Source organism: Garra rufa, chromosome 9 (genome assembly GCF_049309525.1).
Source record: "Garra rufa chromosome 9, GarRuf1.0, whole genome shotgun sequence".
Taxonomy (NCBI): Eukaryota; Metazoa; Chordata; class Actinopteri; order Cypriniformes; family Cyprinidae; genus Garra; species Garra rufa.
Window position 1 is genome coordinate 14,882,887 of NC_133369.1, and position 18,899 is coordinate 14,901,785.

Sequence of the window (18,899 nt, forward strand, 5' to 3'; positions counted from 1 at the left end):
ATCCCCTGCCACGTCCCTGTCGTCGCGCTGACGCCGGCTCAACCCGGCTCCTCAGCGAAGAACCTGTCTGACTGGCGCATGACGTCGCCTTTTATACCCGTATGTACGGGGCGTGGCGCATCATGCAAATGCCACTCGCCAATTTTCATTGGCCTTTTGTATAAGGCTCAGATATGATTGGATTCTAAGCGAATTCCCATGTAACGTCTCCGTTCCCTCCTTCAGGGAACGAGGGTTACCTACGTAACCTAGACGTTTTGTATATATATATATATATATATATATATATATATATATATATAAAATTAAATGAATAAGTGACATGGACAATATTTGTAACATTTTATTGTAATAATTTTACCTAGCACTCCAAAAAAAAAAAAACATTGAGGAGAACACTGAAACTCAGAATATCTGAAATCCAAACACGCTAATTTGTGATTTGTTAAATTAAGTCTTCGACTTATTTTTCTTCTTCTTTTTCTTGTGATGTCTTTCCACATCTGGAGAGTGCGAATCTCTGAGGACAAAACAATAGGAGAGAACAATATAGTCAGTTTATGACAAATGGTTATAAAATAACCACAAAGTTATATTAAATATTATCTTGGCAGTAAAATAAGTGTAGTGAGAGATTTGAGTGTAAAATAGCAAAAGAAATATGTTATTAACAGTATAAAAGACTGTTCACACCAAATTTCAAGTTGTTTACACTACCAGTCAAAAGTTTTTGAACAGTAAGATTTTTAGTGTTTTTAACGAAGTCTCTTCTGCTCACCAAGCCTGCATTTATTTGATCCAAAGTACAGCAAAAACAGCAAAATATTGTTTACTATTTATTATAACTGTTTTCTATTTGAATATATTTTTTAAAATGTAATTTATTAATTTTAATAATATATTTATTATATGATCCTTTCAGAAATCATTCAAAAATGCCGATTTGCTGTTCAAGAAACATTTTTTTATTATCATTTCAGATCGTCATGTATCTGAAATAAAACGTTTTTTTAACATTATACACTATACCATTCAAAAGCTTGGAGTCAGTTTTTTTTTCTGGGGGTGGGGATGATAGAAATTAAAACTTACGTAGCAAAGATGCTTTAACTTGATCAAAAGTGATGATTATGACATAATGTTACAAAATATTTCTATTTCAGATAAATGCTCTTCTTCTGCACTTTCTATTCATCAAAGAAACGAAAAATTCTACCCAGCTGTTTTTAACATCATAATAAATAAATGCTTTTTAAACAGCAAATCAGAATATTAGAATGACTTCTGAAGGATCATGTGACTGGAGTAATGATGCTAGAAATTCAGCTTTGAAATCACAGGAATAAATTACATTTTAAAATCTATTCAAATTGAAAACTTTTTTTATGGCAAAATATTTTAAAATTGTACTGTTTTTGTTGTACTTTGGATCAACTAAATGCAGGCTTGGTGAGCAGAGGTGACTTCTTTATAAAAAAAACAGGAAAAATCTTACTGTTCAAAAACTTTTGACTGGTAGTGTAGGTTAGTGCTAGTGTGGACAGGCATTGATTTGAAATGTTTTTAACATTCTTAATTCATACTTAGAAGTGGGCCAACTGTCTTTATTTAGTGAACATCAGTATGCACTTAAAAAGTATAAATATATAAATGTATAAATGATTGTTTAATGGCCTTACCTCCTACTCTTGTTTTTCCTCTCTCGACTACGGCTGTGTTTGCGGTGCCGTTTGTGCCCGTGCCCATGCTCGTCTCTGGAGCTGACACGAGACTCGCGTGACTCCACAGATGCGGAGCGGCCTTTCTCAGATGCCCCTCTGCAACCAAAAACCAACATAAAAATCAATATCAGTCACTCTGTGCTGTTTTTTTTTTTTTTTTTTTTTGTCAGGGTGGAGAGACATTTACTGTACTGAAATCAGACATATGACCTGTGAGATGACTGCTGTGATGCTTTGAAGTCCTCATCCTTCGCTTCCTGCCAAATCCTGCCCAGTTCTCCAGAGTGGATGTCAATCACCTCCCGAATTACCTGGAAAATGTAGGAAAATTACTACAATAATGCAGAATATTTTCAATGGACCACAAGCCATTCGCACTATGGAGAATTTAATTAAATTTAAAACACAGGCAACCAACAGAAGGAACAAATGTAGTGACATAAGACACAAATAGTGTTTTGTGGGTAAGTAGGTAAGTTTACCACAAATCACAGACCTCAGTGTAAGACTTCTTGGTGATGTGAACATTTTTCGCTCTGTAAGACTGTCTGCGCCTCCTGTAGTCCCTCATCTCAGCCAAGACCTCCAGATGAGACTTTGGCCCACTCTGGTTATCTTCTATAGAATCGAGAAAAAAAAAAAAAAAAAAAATCAACTTTACTTCTAGCAATCGGGTACAATTCAAGTAATAATTAAAATCAATTAATTGGTACTTAGTATAATGATACTATATGTATGTGAGATCAAAAAATGAAAAGATGAATGGACTACTGAAGCTCTTCAAAGTGGAGGCATTCATGAGATACCCTCCAATTTTAGTGCAATTTGGGCCTGATGATGCAGCTCCACATCAGAGCTCAGTGGATCCTGTGGTGCAGCTCCACCTCAGAACTCAGTGGGCCCTGTGATGCAGCTCTGCTTCAGGACTTAACAGGTCTTGTGAAGCTTCACCTCTGATTTCAGTGAGCCACAGCAAAGTATTTAAAATGTTTCCCAGTCACAAGATTATCTGTTATGACATCTTTAGAGTATGTATTTGCTGAGTATGTCATTTTATAGGTTACTGCCATAACTGGATTACATTTGAAGCATTTAAGATAAATAAATAAAAATCATATTGTGTCATACTTGTGATCATATAGAAGCTTAGAAACAAATAGTTACCCAATGTGTTGTCTGAGATTGTAATTCAAGTACCTTTTTTAAGCTTTGCAACAAGATCTACATAAAGATCCTCGTTGTTGGATTCTGTCTTTGCTCTCTGCTGACTGACTTCTTCTATCACATGATCATAGATGGCCAATCGGTCTGCTACAGTGAGGTCACATAATGCCCGCTTATGATTCTGAGGTACGTCAGGGAGATCTGTAGATGTGTCGCCTAGAAAATGAGAACAGATTTTACATAAAAATCACAATTATTAGTAAATATTACAATTTAATATTTAGAATCAAAAACATAAAAAATCATTATCAAAGTATTCATTTGAAAAATGTGTTTCCAAATAAAATATTAATTGACCAGTCTGCAAAAATAAAGTAAATGTGGTGCAAAACTGTTGAGAGAGAAAGACACTCCCAATGCATACTGGGACGAATTGACCTTGAGGTTTCTGGATTTTTTTTTTTTGTTGTTGGATGTTTTTCTTATGTTTATAATAAATGTGTGCAACTAATGTTCAAGACAAAATCTTTTATCAAACAATATTAAGAACCAAGGCTTTAAAAGGATATTGAGCCAAAGGATACAGCAAGTATGAGTGGAAATTTGTCTAGACCAGACCTCCATTTTAATACTCACCCCTGTTACTGAGAAAAAAACAAACAAAGAACACATATAAATGTTGAAAATAATATAAATAAAGACAAGTATAGCATTGAAACACAGAATTTCAAGTGTGCCACATTGCTTGTTATCCTGAAAAATGATTAAATAACCCAGACTTTAGAGAAAGGATCTTAAAACTTACTTTGTGTTTGAAGTCCTGCAGATCTCACGTGAGGGGCATTTTCCCGGGCCTGCAGAATCACTTGATGAAATGTATCTCTGTCTGTAAGTGATAAAAGTTAACATCACACAACTGCACACTGCAAAGCTTTTAAAAACCTTACATTTTATGGTCACACAAACCTTACTACAAGAGATTGAATGGTTCTAGAAAAGGTATTTGACTCACCCAAAGTAATGGAAGGAATGTTTGCGTTCTCGTAGTACACTGAAGAATCAAACATTTCAGCCTGAAAACAAAGTGCAGAAAAAAAAATCCAATTTGAAATCTCCCGTTCATATCGTCCAATATGGGATTAAGTTTAGGCTGTCCCTAGTATTTAAGTGGTTCCTTATTTACCTGTTCCTCTTTGGAGTATCCCATCTTAGTGAGCTGACAGGAAGCTTTGTGTTTCTCCATCCTGTCCCGTGGGACTCTGTGGTTTGGGTCATATGGACACACATCCATCTGTCAAATCAGGAGATAATACAGGGATTTCAAACTTTTAAAGCATAAGAGATTTAGGTGCCAAATATCGTAGATAACAAGGCTACACATTTTTAATCTAAATAAAGTATTTCGATTTTTTTTTTAAAAAAGTGATTTTACGTGTATTATGTGATTATTTTGATAAAACAAGAAAAACAAACGAAATTGGTGTTGATCACCTCATTCAGCGATTTAATCATCGGTGTACAATTATTAATACAATAAAGTGGTATCACTGTAAACAGAAAAAAAACTCTCAAATAAGTAATATTAGTTCATGGTGAATTTACTGTACAACACTAATTCATTCACTGCTAAATAGGCCATTTTCATTATAGTTTTGTGTTTGGCGGTTGTTTCTCTAACGTTACCTGAACTGCATGTGAATCTAATTCATGACTCCATCCAAGCACCTCAAACAAACCCTTCAGTTCAGTTTGACAACTCTCAGTGAAGTCTGTGAGCTCCTGCAAACGCCGAATGCGCTCCTGGAGACCCAACGTAAAAGACGTTTCACACATTTTACATTAGAAGTGCTAGAAAATAAGCTTCTTGTTTCGCGACTGTTGTCTTCCTGTGTGTTCGTTGGCGCTTTAAAATGACGTCAGCACGACGTCGCGTCGAATTGTAGTTGCCTGTGGTTGCCACAACCGGGAAAAACACACAGATTAAAAGACATTACTTGAATAGGATTGACTGGTGGATGGGAAATATTTTCTTTTTCCCAACAAGGTACTTAAAATCCTATAAGATACGTTGTATTTAATACTGTGAGTCGTACAGTTTTTTTGACAATATTTGTTCGGTGATTCTTGAGACACGGGACAAAACATGTCCAGCAATCATAACTGCTATTAGTTTAATTGTAAATGTTATGGGGATTAATAATAGAATGTATTTAACACAATTATCCCCTTCAATTTAATTTTATCATTATTATGTGAAATCTATGACACTTATTGTCTTCTCACTGCATCTAAAACAGTGTGTCCACAGAGAAGGGTTTCTTCATCATTCATATGCTATAAAATTGATAAAAACGTTTTTTAATGATGAAAAAGACCTTGTTTTATCAAAAGCAACACTTAATAATATCTCATATCAAAACAAGGTTGTTTTTCAGTGACACATGCACATAATAAGGTTTCAAAGTTGTGTGTTTTTTGTTAAAATTAAAATTAATTAAATTTATGTCTGAGTATACAATTTTATTTTTTCAATTTTGCACCGTTTTGTCCCGCTTCTCAAGAATGACTGTGTTATAAGTGGTCAAAAGTACAAAGTGATCAAGATTTTTAGTTGTTGATACTTTGTGAATACACAAAATAACAAGTGGAAAAAAAAACTAGTTATACCAAATATAAAGGGTTTTTCACTTACACTACCGTTCAAAAGTTTGGGGTCAGTAAGACTTGTAAGTCTTTAAAGAAGTCTCTTATGCTCATCAAGGCTGCATTTATTTGATTAAAAAAAAAAAAACCAGAAAAAAAACAGTAATATTGCAAAATGTTTTTACAATATAAAATATTGTTTTTTTTTTTTTTTTTTTTTTTTTTTAACATACTTTAAAATAGAATTTATTCCTGTGATGAAAAGCTGAATTTTTATCAGCTGTTACTCCAGTCTTAAGTGTCACATGATCCTTCAGAAATCGTTCTAATATGCTGATTTATTATTAGAATGATCGATGTTGGATAATATCAACAGTTGTGCTGCCAAATATTTTTTGGAACCTGTGATTTTTTTTCCCTCAGGATTCTTTCATGAATAACAAGTTTAAAAAGTACAGTGTTTATTCAAAATATAAATATTTTATAACAATGTAAATTATTTATTATTAACTTTTAATTATTAACTTAATATATCCTTGGTGAATAAAAGTATTAATTAAAAAAAAAAATAATAAAATAAAAATATACTGACCCCAAACTTTTGAATGGTAGTGTAAGTCGGTTTTGGTCAGTAACCCAGATGCGCGGCCATATTGGCGATACTCGGATGTAAACAACAGCATAGATTGCACAGTTAATGTACTACTGCTAATTCTGCTAATTTATGCTGTTTAAACCACAGAAAAAAAGTGTGGAAGCTGCTAAATCATATAAAGAAGGACTTAATAAGCAGGAAAGGGGAGCAATATTTTGACAAACTAAAGTTAATGGGCTAGGTGGTAAAGATACATATGAGCAGTAGTAATTTTAGATAGGCTACCTACAGATATTAGCCTAATTTTTCACCTACCTGACTGGAAATGATAAGAACAAACACAAATGGTCAGATTCTTGCCCTGGAAATCCCGGTTCAGTTTGGTCAACCACAAAGGCTTTTGTTCCTCAGTTTTTTGCACTCTTCTCCTTGATTTGTTATAACTTTTGGCAGTCTGTAGCTCTCAAAATGTTTTTTCCGGTCTGACCGATTAGTACAGCCCTAAACATGACAATAATTGACCATTTTCATTAGCAATAATCAGCAAAATATGTCAGTTTCGTTTGGTTCAGTGTCATTGTTTACATTCAGTGCCACCAATATGTCCATTGATTATGCATAGTGGAAACACTCTATTATTCGTTGATTAATCATTTGATTAAATGCTATAATCATTTAATCGAAATCTTCATTTAAATGTAATGAAATATAACCCACTTTTGTTACATTATGAAAAAGGCTACTTTGTGATTCCTCATTTGCTAGTGAAAACAGTATCAAAGTGAATAAAAAAGCCTAACATTAAATAGAGTGCATAATATATTTATGAATCCGTTGACTTAAGCAGTTTATTCCTTGATAGTAAGAGTATTTCTGCCATTATTTCTCACCGGAATACAGAAAATCATTATGGTTTTGTGCGTAAATAATGTTTCAGTTCTAATTAAATCCCTACAGTCAACACTAGTAAACGGTCATCTTGGAGTTGAGCACCAGATGGCAGCACATCTTCATTCAGTGAGCAAACACGCTCCACATAGTTTTACAGTAGCATATCGACGTAGACAGACAATTATCAAGACTATCAGACTGCCTACGTTGTTAGTCCAAAATAACTCTCAATGAAGACTTTTGGTTTAACAATATGACTCACTTTTTAAAGCGTGGTATCAACACATTCTCAATTCTTAGAATATGTGACTGGAGTGAATCACAGATGCCTCCTCTATTGACCAGATTTATCTGAAGGACTTCAACAGCATTTCAACATAATTATGCCAAACTGAATGAATCACTGTTTTCTTTTCCCTTTTCAATAACCTTGAGATGTACATGTGGCATTTAAGTAACTTCCTTTGAAAGATTTCTTACAGAGTCAGATGCTTGACGTGTTTCATACATTACAACACCTGACTGCATACTGAGTCAATGATGAGCCAAAAGACCCCTTGAAAAATGTTCCTTCTTTGTTTCTCCAGAAATAGAGACGTTGGTATGGTAATAATGGTGTGCTCTCATTTCATGGGCCATCTGTAGATGTTTTTTTTTTTTTTTTTTTTTTTTTTTTTCTGTTTCCATATTCACTTCATAACCAGTGTGGGTGTTCTGCCCTGATGCCATGCTAACGCATAATGACGATAGTAGTATAACTTTGCATCTCCCACGCGGAAACAAGTTAGCACTGACGTCTGCTGGCTGAGCGCTAACACCTGCATTAAGAATACCTGCAGAGGAAAAGATAATTGCTATCTAGAAAATTCAAATGAGATATCTAAAAATACATTGTATAGAACTAACAGAGCCTTGGCTCTCTGTTGGTGGAAATACGTCTGAAAACAAGTTTTAAATGTCACATTATAATGTTTCCAATACTATATGTTCTCCAAATAAAAGCTGGGCATTATTTCTAGCTTTTGAAACAGATATTTTTCTTCTTTTTTTTTTCCAGGCACATTTGCTGTCGTTTACAAAGGACTACATGTTGACATTTACTCAAAGGTAAGTGGTTACTTTTTTCCTCCAGTGTTGAAGCTTTCACCCCCAAAAGTCAGCCCGGGTTTGTATATGTTTTTGTTCATGTAGCAACACCTCTGATAGCCCTTTAAAGAAGCAATCAAGTTCGTCATGAAAAAGGAAGCAATTTTCTCAACCCAGACATTGTAGACAGACATCACTGGACAGCAGAGGCTGAAGCGGAAAAGATTTGTGGTAATAAAACCATGTCCCACTCAGAGACCCTTACAGTTCACTCGATTTTCTTTTTCACACAGATGCCTTATTGCTTTTCCCTCTTCTAGTTCTCTGCGTCTCACTCAGCGGACTCTGCCATTGAATGTATTTCAGTCTGAAAGCACAAAAGAATGCCCTCTTCGATTAGTTCCAGCCCTTGAACTATCAAAATTACCACCTCGTGGACGAAAATGATCACAAAACAGTGCGGGGGTGAAAAAAAAAGGTGTTTCGGGACTTCACTCAAATGTTTCAGTATGTTCAGCTCGCGTCTGCAGTATGGAGCTCATACTCGGCTGGATTAGCGCTGCCCGCTGTTGGAAATAAACGTGTGGCCTGTGGCATACCAAACGCGGCCTATTAGTGTGCAGCCCACGTGGGCAACTACACTCTCAAACGCTCCCTCTCCCTCGCTCTCTGCCCTCACCCTTGCCGCACTGTTTCTCTCTCGCTTGTGTCTCCTCTGGCTCAGTGGTGTGTTTCTAAGAGATAAGACCCTTGCTCATTTCACACATGAACAGAATGGGGGGAGCTGGTGGAGGAAGAGAAAACAGAGCTCCGATGGCAGGAGAAATGCCTCGCCCGGTAACTCCGCCCCCAGCTGCGGCGCTTGATTGGTCTGTCCCAAAGGTGGGTGTGTTTACAAAACGCAAGAACTGACTAGTTAAAGAACTTCCACCGAGGCTGTTTAATGTGTCGGTCGCAGGAGGTCTCGTGTAAATAAAACTTTTATTGTGAGGTCATATTAGTTCAAATGAAGTTTATTTCACTATTTTATCACTACAGGCCAAATGTAAGGAAAGGAACAGAAGTATAGCACTTCTACAACCTCAGCCCCAAATAGCAAAATAATGTGAAAAGTTTTGTTATATAAAAAACAATATGAAAGTGCAGAGTATTAGTTTTATTAAAAAAATATTTGTATTCATAACTTTCATTTGCCATAATAATATAGTATTTAAATAATATTTGTTTCATATTTAAATATTTATGATGATATATTTTTCAATTCAATAAATACAAAAAAACAAACAAACTAAAACAAATCAGAAATGCTAGTTTTCTCAAAACTGTGAGATATAAACTATAATTCTGACTTTGTTTTTGCAGAATTGTGAGATTGCAATTGTGAGTTATAGTCAGAATTGTGAGGTATAAACTTGCAATTCGGACTTGTTTTTTTTTTTTTTCAGAATTAGGAGATAGCAATTGTAAGTTATATAGTCAGAATTGTGAGATATAAACTTGCAATTCTGATTCCTTTATTTCCAGAATTGTGAGATTGCAATTTTAAGTTATATAGTCAAAATTGTGAGATAGAAACTTGGAATTCTAATTTGTTTTCTCAAAATTGTGAGATATAAACTCAAAATTCTGACTTTTTTTTTTTTTTTACAGAATTGTGACATTGCAATTGTGATATATATTCAGAGCTGCGAGGTATAAACTTGCAATTCGGACTTGTTTTTTTTTTTTTCAGAATTAGGAGATAGCAATTGTAAGTTATATAGTCAGAATTGTGAGATATAAACTTGCAATTCTGATTCCCTTTTTTCCAGAATTGTGAGATTGCAATTTTAAGTTATATAGTCAAAATTGTGAGATAGAAACTTGGAATTCTGATTTGTTTTCTCAAAATTGTGAGATATAAACTTTTTTTTTTTTTTACAGAATTGTGACATTGCAATTGTGAGTTATAGTCAGAATTGTGAGGTATAAACTTGCAATTCTAACTTGTTTTTTCCCAGAATGACGAAATTGCAATTGTGAGGTATGTAGTTGGAATTGTGAGACATTGGAATTGGAATTGCAATTCTGATTAGTTTTTCCTCAGAATTATGAGATAGCAATTGTAAGTTATATAGTCAGAACTGTGAGATATAAACTTGCAATTTTGACTTTTTTTTCTGAATTACGAGATCGCAATTATGAGTGATATAGTCAGAATTGTGAGATATGAACTTTCAGTTCTGACTTTTTTCAGAATTACGCAATTGTGCATTTTATAGTGACAAATGCGAGGTATAAGCTTGCAATTCTGATTTGTTTATTTTTTTTTCACAATTGTGAGATTGTAATTGTAAGTTATGTAGTCAGAATTGTGAGACATAAACTCGCAATTCTGATTTGGTTTCTCAGAATTGTGAGATATAAACTCCTAATTCTGACTTTGTTTTTTCATAATTGCAAAATCACAATTGTGAGTTATATGGTTAGAATTCTGAGATTTAGTCTGTGCCGATAACCTTGTGGTTAGTGCGCCGACATATAGAGCAACTGTCCTCATAGCGACCCGAGTTCGATTCTCGCCTTGAGGTCCTTTGCCAATCCTGCTCCCCTCTCTCTGCCTATTGATTTCCTATCATCTCTCTACTGTCCTGTCTAATAACTCCTGAGACCCTGCGACCTCATATGAGGACATTACATTTTTGCCTCTTGCCACAAAGATAGTCAAATTTGTAAATCTTAGAACAGTTGGCCACATTTAGGGACACTGCCCCCATCATCTTGTGGTGATATCACAACATTACACCATTGTCAGTGAGAAGAAAATGGCTGGAAAATCAGCAAAAAAGTTCTACACCAGTTTCCGAAAGAAAAATGACCCAGGTAAAAAAACTATTCAAATTTTATGAATGAAACAAATTTATTTATGTACAATACTGTCTGTAGTATCATATGGGGATTCAAATTTGACATATTTTAGTAATAGTAACACTCTAGGACATCAGTAAATGTGAAGCACTCGTTTGAGGACATTGGGACTATATTATGTTATTTATTCTACCATGTGGTTAGCTAAACTTAGGAATATTTAGGTGGAAAGCAAAAGAATTGAAAAACAACATTTGTCTGTGTGTGTGTGTGAGTGTGTGAGCAGAGTAAATCATGGTAAATCACACTTGAAACATGGTAAATCATAGTAAATAATACTACAATATGGTTTATCAAGGTGAATCATGCTAGAATCCTGATAAATCATTCTAGAATGACATCAAAATATGTTATCATTACAGCAAAACTTTCATTGTCAAGAGCAGAACGACTGCTCATGGCAATTGCAGACAACTTGGAGATGGTGGCCTTGAAAAACCCCATTGCAGAGCACAAGGCTATGGTTGCCGAGAGAGCTCAATGCGCTGCAACCTAAGAAAACACATGCAAACAGAAAAAAACAACAACAAATAATAAAAACATCTTCATCAGTTTGACAACACAGGCACTGCAAATCCTCGCAATGCAAACACAAATACGGAAACGCGCTACAAACACAAAAAGCGCGAAAAACACACGAACGTGCTGCAAACAATAAAAAAGCACTGCAAACAAAAAAAAGTGCTGCAAACACACAAACGTGCTGCAAACAATAAAAAATCGCTGCAAACACAAAGCGCTGCAAACACACAAACGTGCTGCAAACAATAAAAAATCGCTGCAAACACACGAACGTGCTGCAAACAATAAAAAAGCGCAGCAAACAAAAAAGCGCTGCAAACACAAAAAAAGCGCTGCAAAAAAAAACGCTGCAAACACAAAAAAGTGCTGCAAACACACAAACGTGCTGCAAACAATAAAAAAGTGCTGCAAACACACAAAAAAATGCTGCAAACACAAAAACGCTGCAAACACAAAAAAACCCGCTGCAAACACAAAAAAGTGCTGCAAACACACAAACGTGCTGCAAACAATAAAAAAGCGCTGCAAACAAAAAAGCGGTGCAAACACAAAGTGTTGCAAACACACGAACGTGCTGCAAACAATAAAAAAGCGCTGCAAACACACAAAAAAAAAAAACGCTGCAAAAACAAAAAAAGTGTTGCAAATAAGATGGAGCACAACGGAAATGTTTCAGGGGGATCTCAAAAAGTGACAAACCCATCTGGGAGCTGATTATTTGTTCAGTGGCTGTTGGTCAGAGCAGAGGTGTTGTCCGTGAAGAACTAAAAGGTAATAAAGATGAACTATCACCTTTTAGTTCACAGACAACACCTCTGCTCTGACCAACAGCCATTCACTTCGCTTTTTTATTTTTTGCAGCACGTTTGTGTGTTTGCAGCGCTTTTTTGTGTTTGCAACGCTTTTTTTTAGTTTGCTGCGCTTTTTTATTATTTGCACCACGTTCATGTGTTTGCAGCGCTTTTTTGTGTTTGCAGCGCGTTTCCATATTTGTGTTTGCATTGCGAGGATTTGCAGCGCCTGTGTTGTCAAACTGATGATGTTTTTTTTTTATTTGTTGTCGTTTTTTTTCAGTTTGCATGTGTTTTCTTAGGTTGCAGCGCGTTGAGCTCTCTCGGCCACCGTACAAGGCTGCGCTGGGAAATACCGTGTGCCATGCATTACATGCAATGTGCGTCTGTGCTTGCAAAGTGAACGGAACTGCTTTGCAGCATTTTAACACCGGCCAATAGGGGCTATTCCAGACAGGCTGGAAAGATAGAGGGAGCTAGTTAGAAAAAAAAGTTCAAAGGCTGCTCTGCTGAATTCAACTGTTTTTGGACTGTTACTGTTACAGTTTGCACTTTAGCTTTTTTATTAGCCATGTTTCAGGCTGTTTACATTTTATGTAGGCTATACACTCTGATGTTTACATTTTCAAATAAACTGTGAAAATGTGTCAAATGAACTTTTTTTTACCAATGGAGTCTATTTGTGTCATACAGTAAGATAGACCCACTGTACTCGTATGAGGACATTCATTTTTGAGAGAACTACTTATTGTATTGAGCTGAAATTTTGAATTTTGACTAATTAGGGCCTTCTGGCCCCAACAGCAAATAATATTTCATAAAGTTATGATAGACCCACTGTCCTCACATGAGGACATCCTTTTATGCAAAAACTACTTCCTGTACAAAAACAAATTTTAGGTATTATGCTTATTAGGTCCTACTTATCTCAAATAGCAAGAACAATTAAAAAATGCACACCAGGCAAACTCTCGGGTCTCAGGAGGTTAAAGGCATAAAAGCCCCAAAAATATAACGTAAAAAAAAAAAAAAAAAAAAAAGTACTGAGATATAAACTTGCAATTCTCACTGTGTGGGATCACAACTGTGAGATATAATCAGAATTGAAAGATATAAACTTGCTTTTCTCTTTTTTTTCCTCAGAGTTACTAGATCGCAATTGTGAGTTATGTAGTCAGAACTGCAAAATGCAAACTCACAATTCTGATTGTCCTTTTTTTCAGAATTGCGATTACAATTGTGTTATGTAGTCAGAATTGTGCGATATAAACTTGCAATTCTGATTTTTCTCAAAACTGAGATATAAACTCGTAATTCTGACTTAGTTTTTTTCAGAATTGCAAAACTACAATTGTGAGTTATATAGTTAGAATTGTGAGATATAAACTTGCAATTCTGACTGCTTTTTTTCAGAATTGCAAGATTGCAATTGTGAGTTACGTAGTCAGAATTAAGATATAAACATGCAAATCGGATTTGTTTTCTCAGAATTGTGAGATATAAATTCATAATTGCTAGTTATGAAGAGTTATGACAAAAAATGACAATTAGAAAAAAATAGAAATTGACAATTCTAACATTTTCTTACAATTGCGAGTTTATACCACGCAATTCTGAGATAAAAGTCAGAAATGTGTGATAAAAAATGATGAAGAAAAAAAAATGCATTTTTAGAAAGAATCTATTATAGAAAGGCATTTGCCATTTCTTATACAAATTATTATGTGTGATTTGAATATGCTTATTTCAAGCAGCCTTGTCAATTTAAATGCCATTTCTTGAGGAGACTCCTCCTCTGATGTCTCTAGGGCCTTATGGGAAGTAATTGTGAGGAATGAACTGCCTACAGTCTGTTGGCCTTGTGACAATCAGACGACACATGAAAGGAGCTAGTCATGCAAATACAAGTTAATGAAGTGTTTTTAGTCCCTTAAGAAGGACCTTTTCGGGTGCCTTTGTCTCTATTGAACATCCTGTTCCCAGCACTGGTTGCAGGCAGGAAAAGAAACTCAATTTGCGCAGCATTTGTACATTAAAAGCCTTGCACATAAAAAGAGTTGCTGAGCTTTGCTTGCGTATTAAACCACACACAAAAAAACGTTGTATTTCCACGGCAGAACCAACACTCTGAATTCATGTTTACCCAAAAAGCTGGAATAAATTTTATCTGACATAGAGCACATTGTGCACATTCCCCGAGTTGAATGAAGTAGAAATATTGATGACATCTGAAGAGCTGTAGCTCTTGAAAACTCGTTCAGTGCACTCCAATTACATCTGAAGCCTGGGTTTTTCTTTAATTAATTGCTCAAAATCATTGATGACTCTATTACAGAGTGTGAACAGCTAGTGTTGACAGGAATCATCTTCAGTCTGTTGCATGGAGTTTGTTCACCATGTAAATTCGCTCCCTGTTCAACTCATCCCCAGTGGTAAATTAACAGAGCCGAGGTCGATATGCCTGCAGCACATCACTGGATTCAATGCAAAATTGCGTCGCTGCCATTCTCTCAGTAGAGCAACGACAACATAGTGACTTGATGAATGAAGTGAACATCAGCTAGTGCATTAGAAATGAACAATCTGTTCAGCTGCTAAATTAAAAGAATACAGACAAAAAGAATACGCTTTCAGCACAGCCTAGGGCAGGAATAAATAAATCAAAGTTACAGAACTGTGCAGAGCTCCGGCTCAGTGATGAAAGCATTGAGTATGTAGACAACTAGAGCGCTGAAACTGATTTCTGTGAAAAATGATCTCAGAAATTACTCACCTTAAGTACTTCCCCTGGTTATCAACTGCAGGTAATCATCACTATTATGCACTGTATGCATTTAAAGGGTTACTCCACCCCAAAATGAAAATTTTGTCATTAATCACTTAACCCATAAAAGCTTTGTTCTTCGGAACACAATTTAAAGGGGTCATCGGTTCATATGATTCTTTAGGGTCTTAATGAGAAGTCTATAACATACTTTGGTTAAAATTTCTCAATAGTAGTGTAAAAAAACCACTCTTTTTACCCTGTCAAAATCATCCCTTTTTAGAGCGAGCTATTCTGTTGCATGTTCCTTTAAATGCTAATGAGCTCTGCTCGCCCCATCCCTTTCTGCCTTCCGTGGGATGATGAGCCGTAATGTTTACTTTAGCCGCATTTAGCAGCGAAATTTGCCAACAAGCACATTATTAAGAAAGACCATTTGCAAATATGCATAAAAAGCCCTTATACTCACTTCTGCTGTGGGTGAAGCTGCATCACGAATGATTCGCACAAACATAGACGCATATGTAGATCGGGATCGGCGCTTTCCTTTCAAAAGCGAAAGTAACGTTAATCCTCTGCGTCACAATGGCGATTGGAGTTGGACTGTTTCAGCTCGGTGAGGGCGGGTCTAAGGTGAGGTGCTCATGTCAATCAACTATCGTGGGAGTGGCCTCTGCCTTGACAGTGGTATTTACCTGGCAGTCAATGGGACAGATATTTTCCTTCCAAAATATCTTAAATTGTGCAAAGATGAACAAAGCTTTTATGAGTTTGCAAAGACATGGGGGTAAGCGATTAAAGACAACATTTTCATTTTGAGGTGGAGTAACCCTTTAACTTATGACATGGCACCTGTTTTTAATAGTTCTACTTGCATTTTTATTCTCTGTATTTTTATTTAAAGCAATAGTTCACCCAAAAATGGAAATCTACTCACCCTTATGGCATCCAAGATGTAGATGAGTTTGTTTTTTTCATCAGAACTGATTTGGAGAAATGATCAATACATCACTTTCTCACCAGTAGATCCTCTGCAGTGAGTGGGTGCCGTCAGAATGAGAGTCCAAACAGCTGATAAAAACATTATAATAATCCACATGAATCCAGTCCATCAATTAATGTCTTGTGAAGTGAAAAACTGTGAAATCAAATCCATCATTAAGCTGTTTATATCTTCAAACCATCGCTTATAGTTAAAACACGAGTTGTCTTGTCTGAATCAGGAGAGGTACAGTATATGTAGATCAAGCCTCATTTAATAGCAAAAACAGTCCAAAACAATTCTAAACAAATATGTCAATGGATTTTGATGCCAGGACAACAGGGGTTGGACTTTTTCACTGGAAAAAGCAGTATTATGGATTTTGACCAGGTTTAAAGTACAAAAAAATAACGTATCAACATGTTGGATGACATAAGGATGAGTAAACTTTATCTTTAACTTTAAGCAAGTTTTCATTTAACGTTGAACTGTTCCTTTAAATTTATAAAGAAGAAGAAGAAGAGAGAGAAAAAAAAAACACACACACACACACACACAAAAAATGGAATTTACAGATTTCAAGGTTGACAGCCTGTATGAATTAAGTGTGACAATGTTTTAGGTCTAAAGCTAAAAATAAAATGGCGTCAGTGCCCATTATATTCTACGTAATTTTTGTGAAATCTGTCAACTCTGACTGCCTACAATCTACAGACTGGCTATGATATTTGGCAACTACCACTGACTCCTCCAGACTTACAGTTATATTTTTTAAGAACAATCTTTTTTTATATCATACCATTATGAAATTAAAGTAGTACTTTCAAGAAGAATGTCATCATTTGTGACTACTAGTCATAAGGGTCAAAACGTCTACATCATCTGAAAGCTGAATAAATAAGCTTTCTATTGATGTTTTTTTATGTTAGTACAGTATTTAATTACAGTATTAAATGCAACTATTTGAAAATCTGAAATCTGAAGGTGCAAAAAAAAAAAAAAAAAAAATTGCTATTAAAGTTGTCCAAATTAAGTTCTTAACAATACATATTACTAATCAAAAATTATATACGGTAGGAAATTTACTAAATATTTTCATGGAACATGATCTTTACTTAATTTACTAATGATTTTTCATATAAAAGAAAAATCTATAATTTTGACCTATACAATGTATTTTTGATTATTACTACAAATATACCTGTGCTACTTAAGACTGTGTGACTTAAGTTTTGTGGTCCAGGGTCACATTTCACAACTATATTTTCAATTGTATTGTCAAAACGTGGATTCTATCTTAGAATGTTGCAACTGTATTCAGACAATCTTATATATGTATCTATATCTACATTAATATCAACCTATTCACACGCACACTCATATGCATTTATATCACACTAAAACAGTCATATAAAACAGCAGAATAAACATTCTACAAAACATCTCTTTTATGTTTCACAGAAGCAAGCCGTAAGCGAGTAAATAATGACAGAATTTTCATTTTGGGCTGAACTACCCTTTGAAATGTTCCTGTCCGTCCTGAGCTTAACGCTTGCGTTGACTTTCATGTGTGTTTGACAACATAATTAGTCATTACATAGAGTAGTTAAACCTCAGGCTTTGTGAAGCGCACTGTGACACGGGTGAAGCAGACTTGCTGTAAGCTAGACAGACATGTCATTAGAGTGGTCTTTGTGTTTGTGCAGGTCCTGAGTACACGAATATGAATAATTTTCACAATATTAAACAAAAAATTATAAAAATTTGCACTGTTTCTCACACTAGTGTGTTTTAATGTTTAATCAGGAAGTTTGCTTTTTAAATGCTTTTATTTTGTACAAAAATTTGCACTGTTTCTCACACTAGTGTGTTTTAATGTTTAATCAGGAAGTTTGCTTTTTAAATGCTTTTATTTTGTACAAAATTTCAAAAAGTCACACTTGTGGTGTTCCCGGTCAAAAATGCCTGGACTCCACACAATTGCTTATAAATCTCCCATTATGCTATATTATTACCAAATATTGGATTCAATTATTTTGTCAACTTGTTTTCTTTCAATTAGGACTGGTTTCATGTTTCTATTTGTATCGGATTAATCATAGGCCTTATTTATCTGATAGCAGGTACCTTGTTTTTGGAATGAAAAAAAAATTATATGAATAATTTTCACAATATTAAACAAAAAATTAAAAAAAAAATTGCACTGTTTCTCACACTAGTGTGCTTTAATGTTTATTCAGGAAGATTGCTTTTTAAATGCTTTTATTTTGTACAAAATTGCAAAAAGTCACACTTGTGGTGTTCCCGGTCAAAAATGACTGGACTCCAAACAATTGCTTATAAAATCTCTCATTATGCTATATTATCACCAAATATTGGATTCAGTCTTTTTGTCAACTTGTTTTCTTTCATTTAGGACTGGGACAGAAAAAAATTACAATTACAAATTAGGTACCTAATTTTTTACTCAAAAAATGAGGTACCTACTTTTAGATAAATGAGGCCTGCGATTAATCAGATGCAAATAGGATCACAAACCCAGTCCTAAATGAAAGAAATCAAGTTGACAAAAAGAATCAATCCAATATTTGGTGATAATATAGCAAAATGAGAGATTTATAAGCAATTGTTTGGAGTCCAGTTATTTTTGACCGGTAACACCACAAGTGTGACTTTTTGCAATTTTGTACAAAATAAAAGCATTTAAAAGCAAACTTCTTGATTAAACATTAAAGCACACTAGTGTGATAAACAGTGCAAATTTTTATATATTTTTTTTTATATTGTGAAAATTATTAATAAAAAATGTTTTTCTTCACTCAAAAAATGAGGT

At 34.8% G+C, this 18,899-nt stretch overlaps 1 protein-coding gene across 1 annotated transcript; it reads right to left on the minus strand.

Moving 5' to 3' along the window:
• Positions 1–328: 328 nt before the first annotated feature.
• snrnp48 (small nuclear ribonucleoprotein 48 (U11/U12)) lies at positions 329–4,813 on the minus strand. The gene is made up of 9 exons (XM_073847690.1): positions 4,569–4,813; positions 4,069–4,176; positions 3,898–3,958; positions 3,691–3,771; positions 2,919–3,101; positions 2,218–2,339; positions 1,932–2,032; positions 1,680–1,817; positions 329–520 (listed from the first exon to the last, which is right to left on the minus strand). Exons 1-9 carry the CDS (start codon positions 4,716–4,718, stop codon positions 451–453), a joined length of 1,014 nt encoding a protein of 337 aa, XP_073703791.1. The 5' UTR covers positions 4,719–4,813; the 3' UTR covers positions 329–450.
• Positions 4,814–18,899: the final 14,086 nt, after the last annotated feature.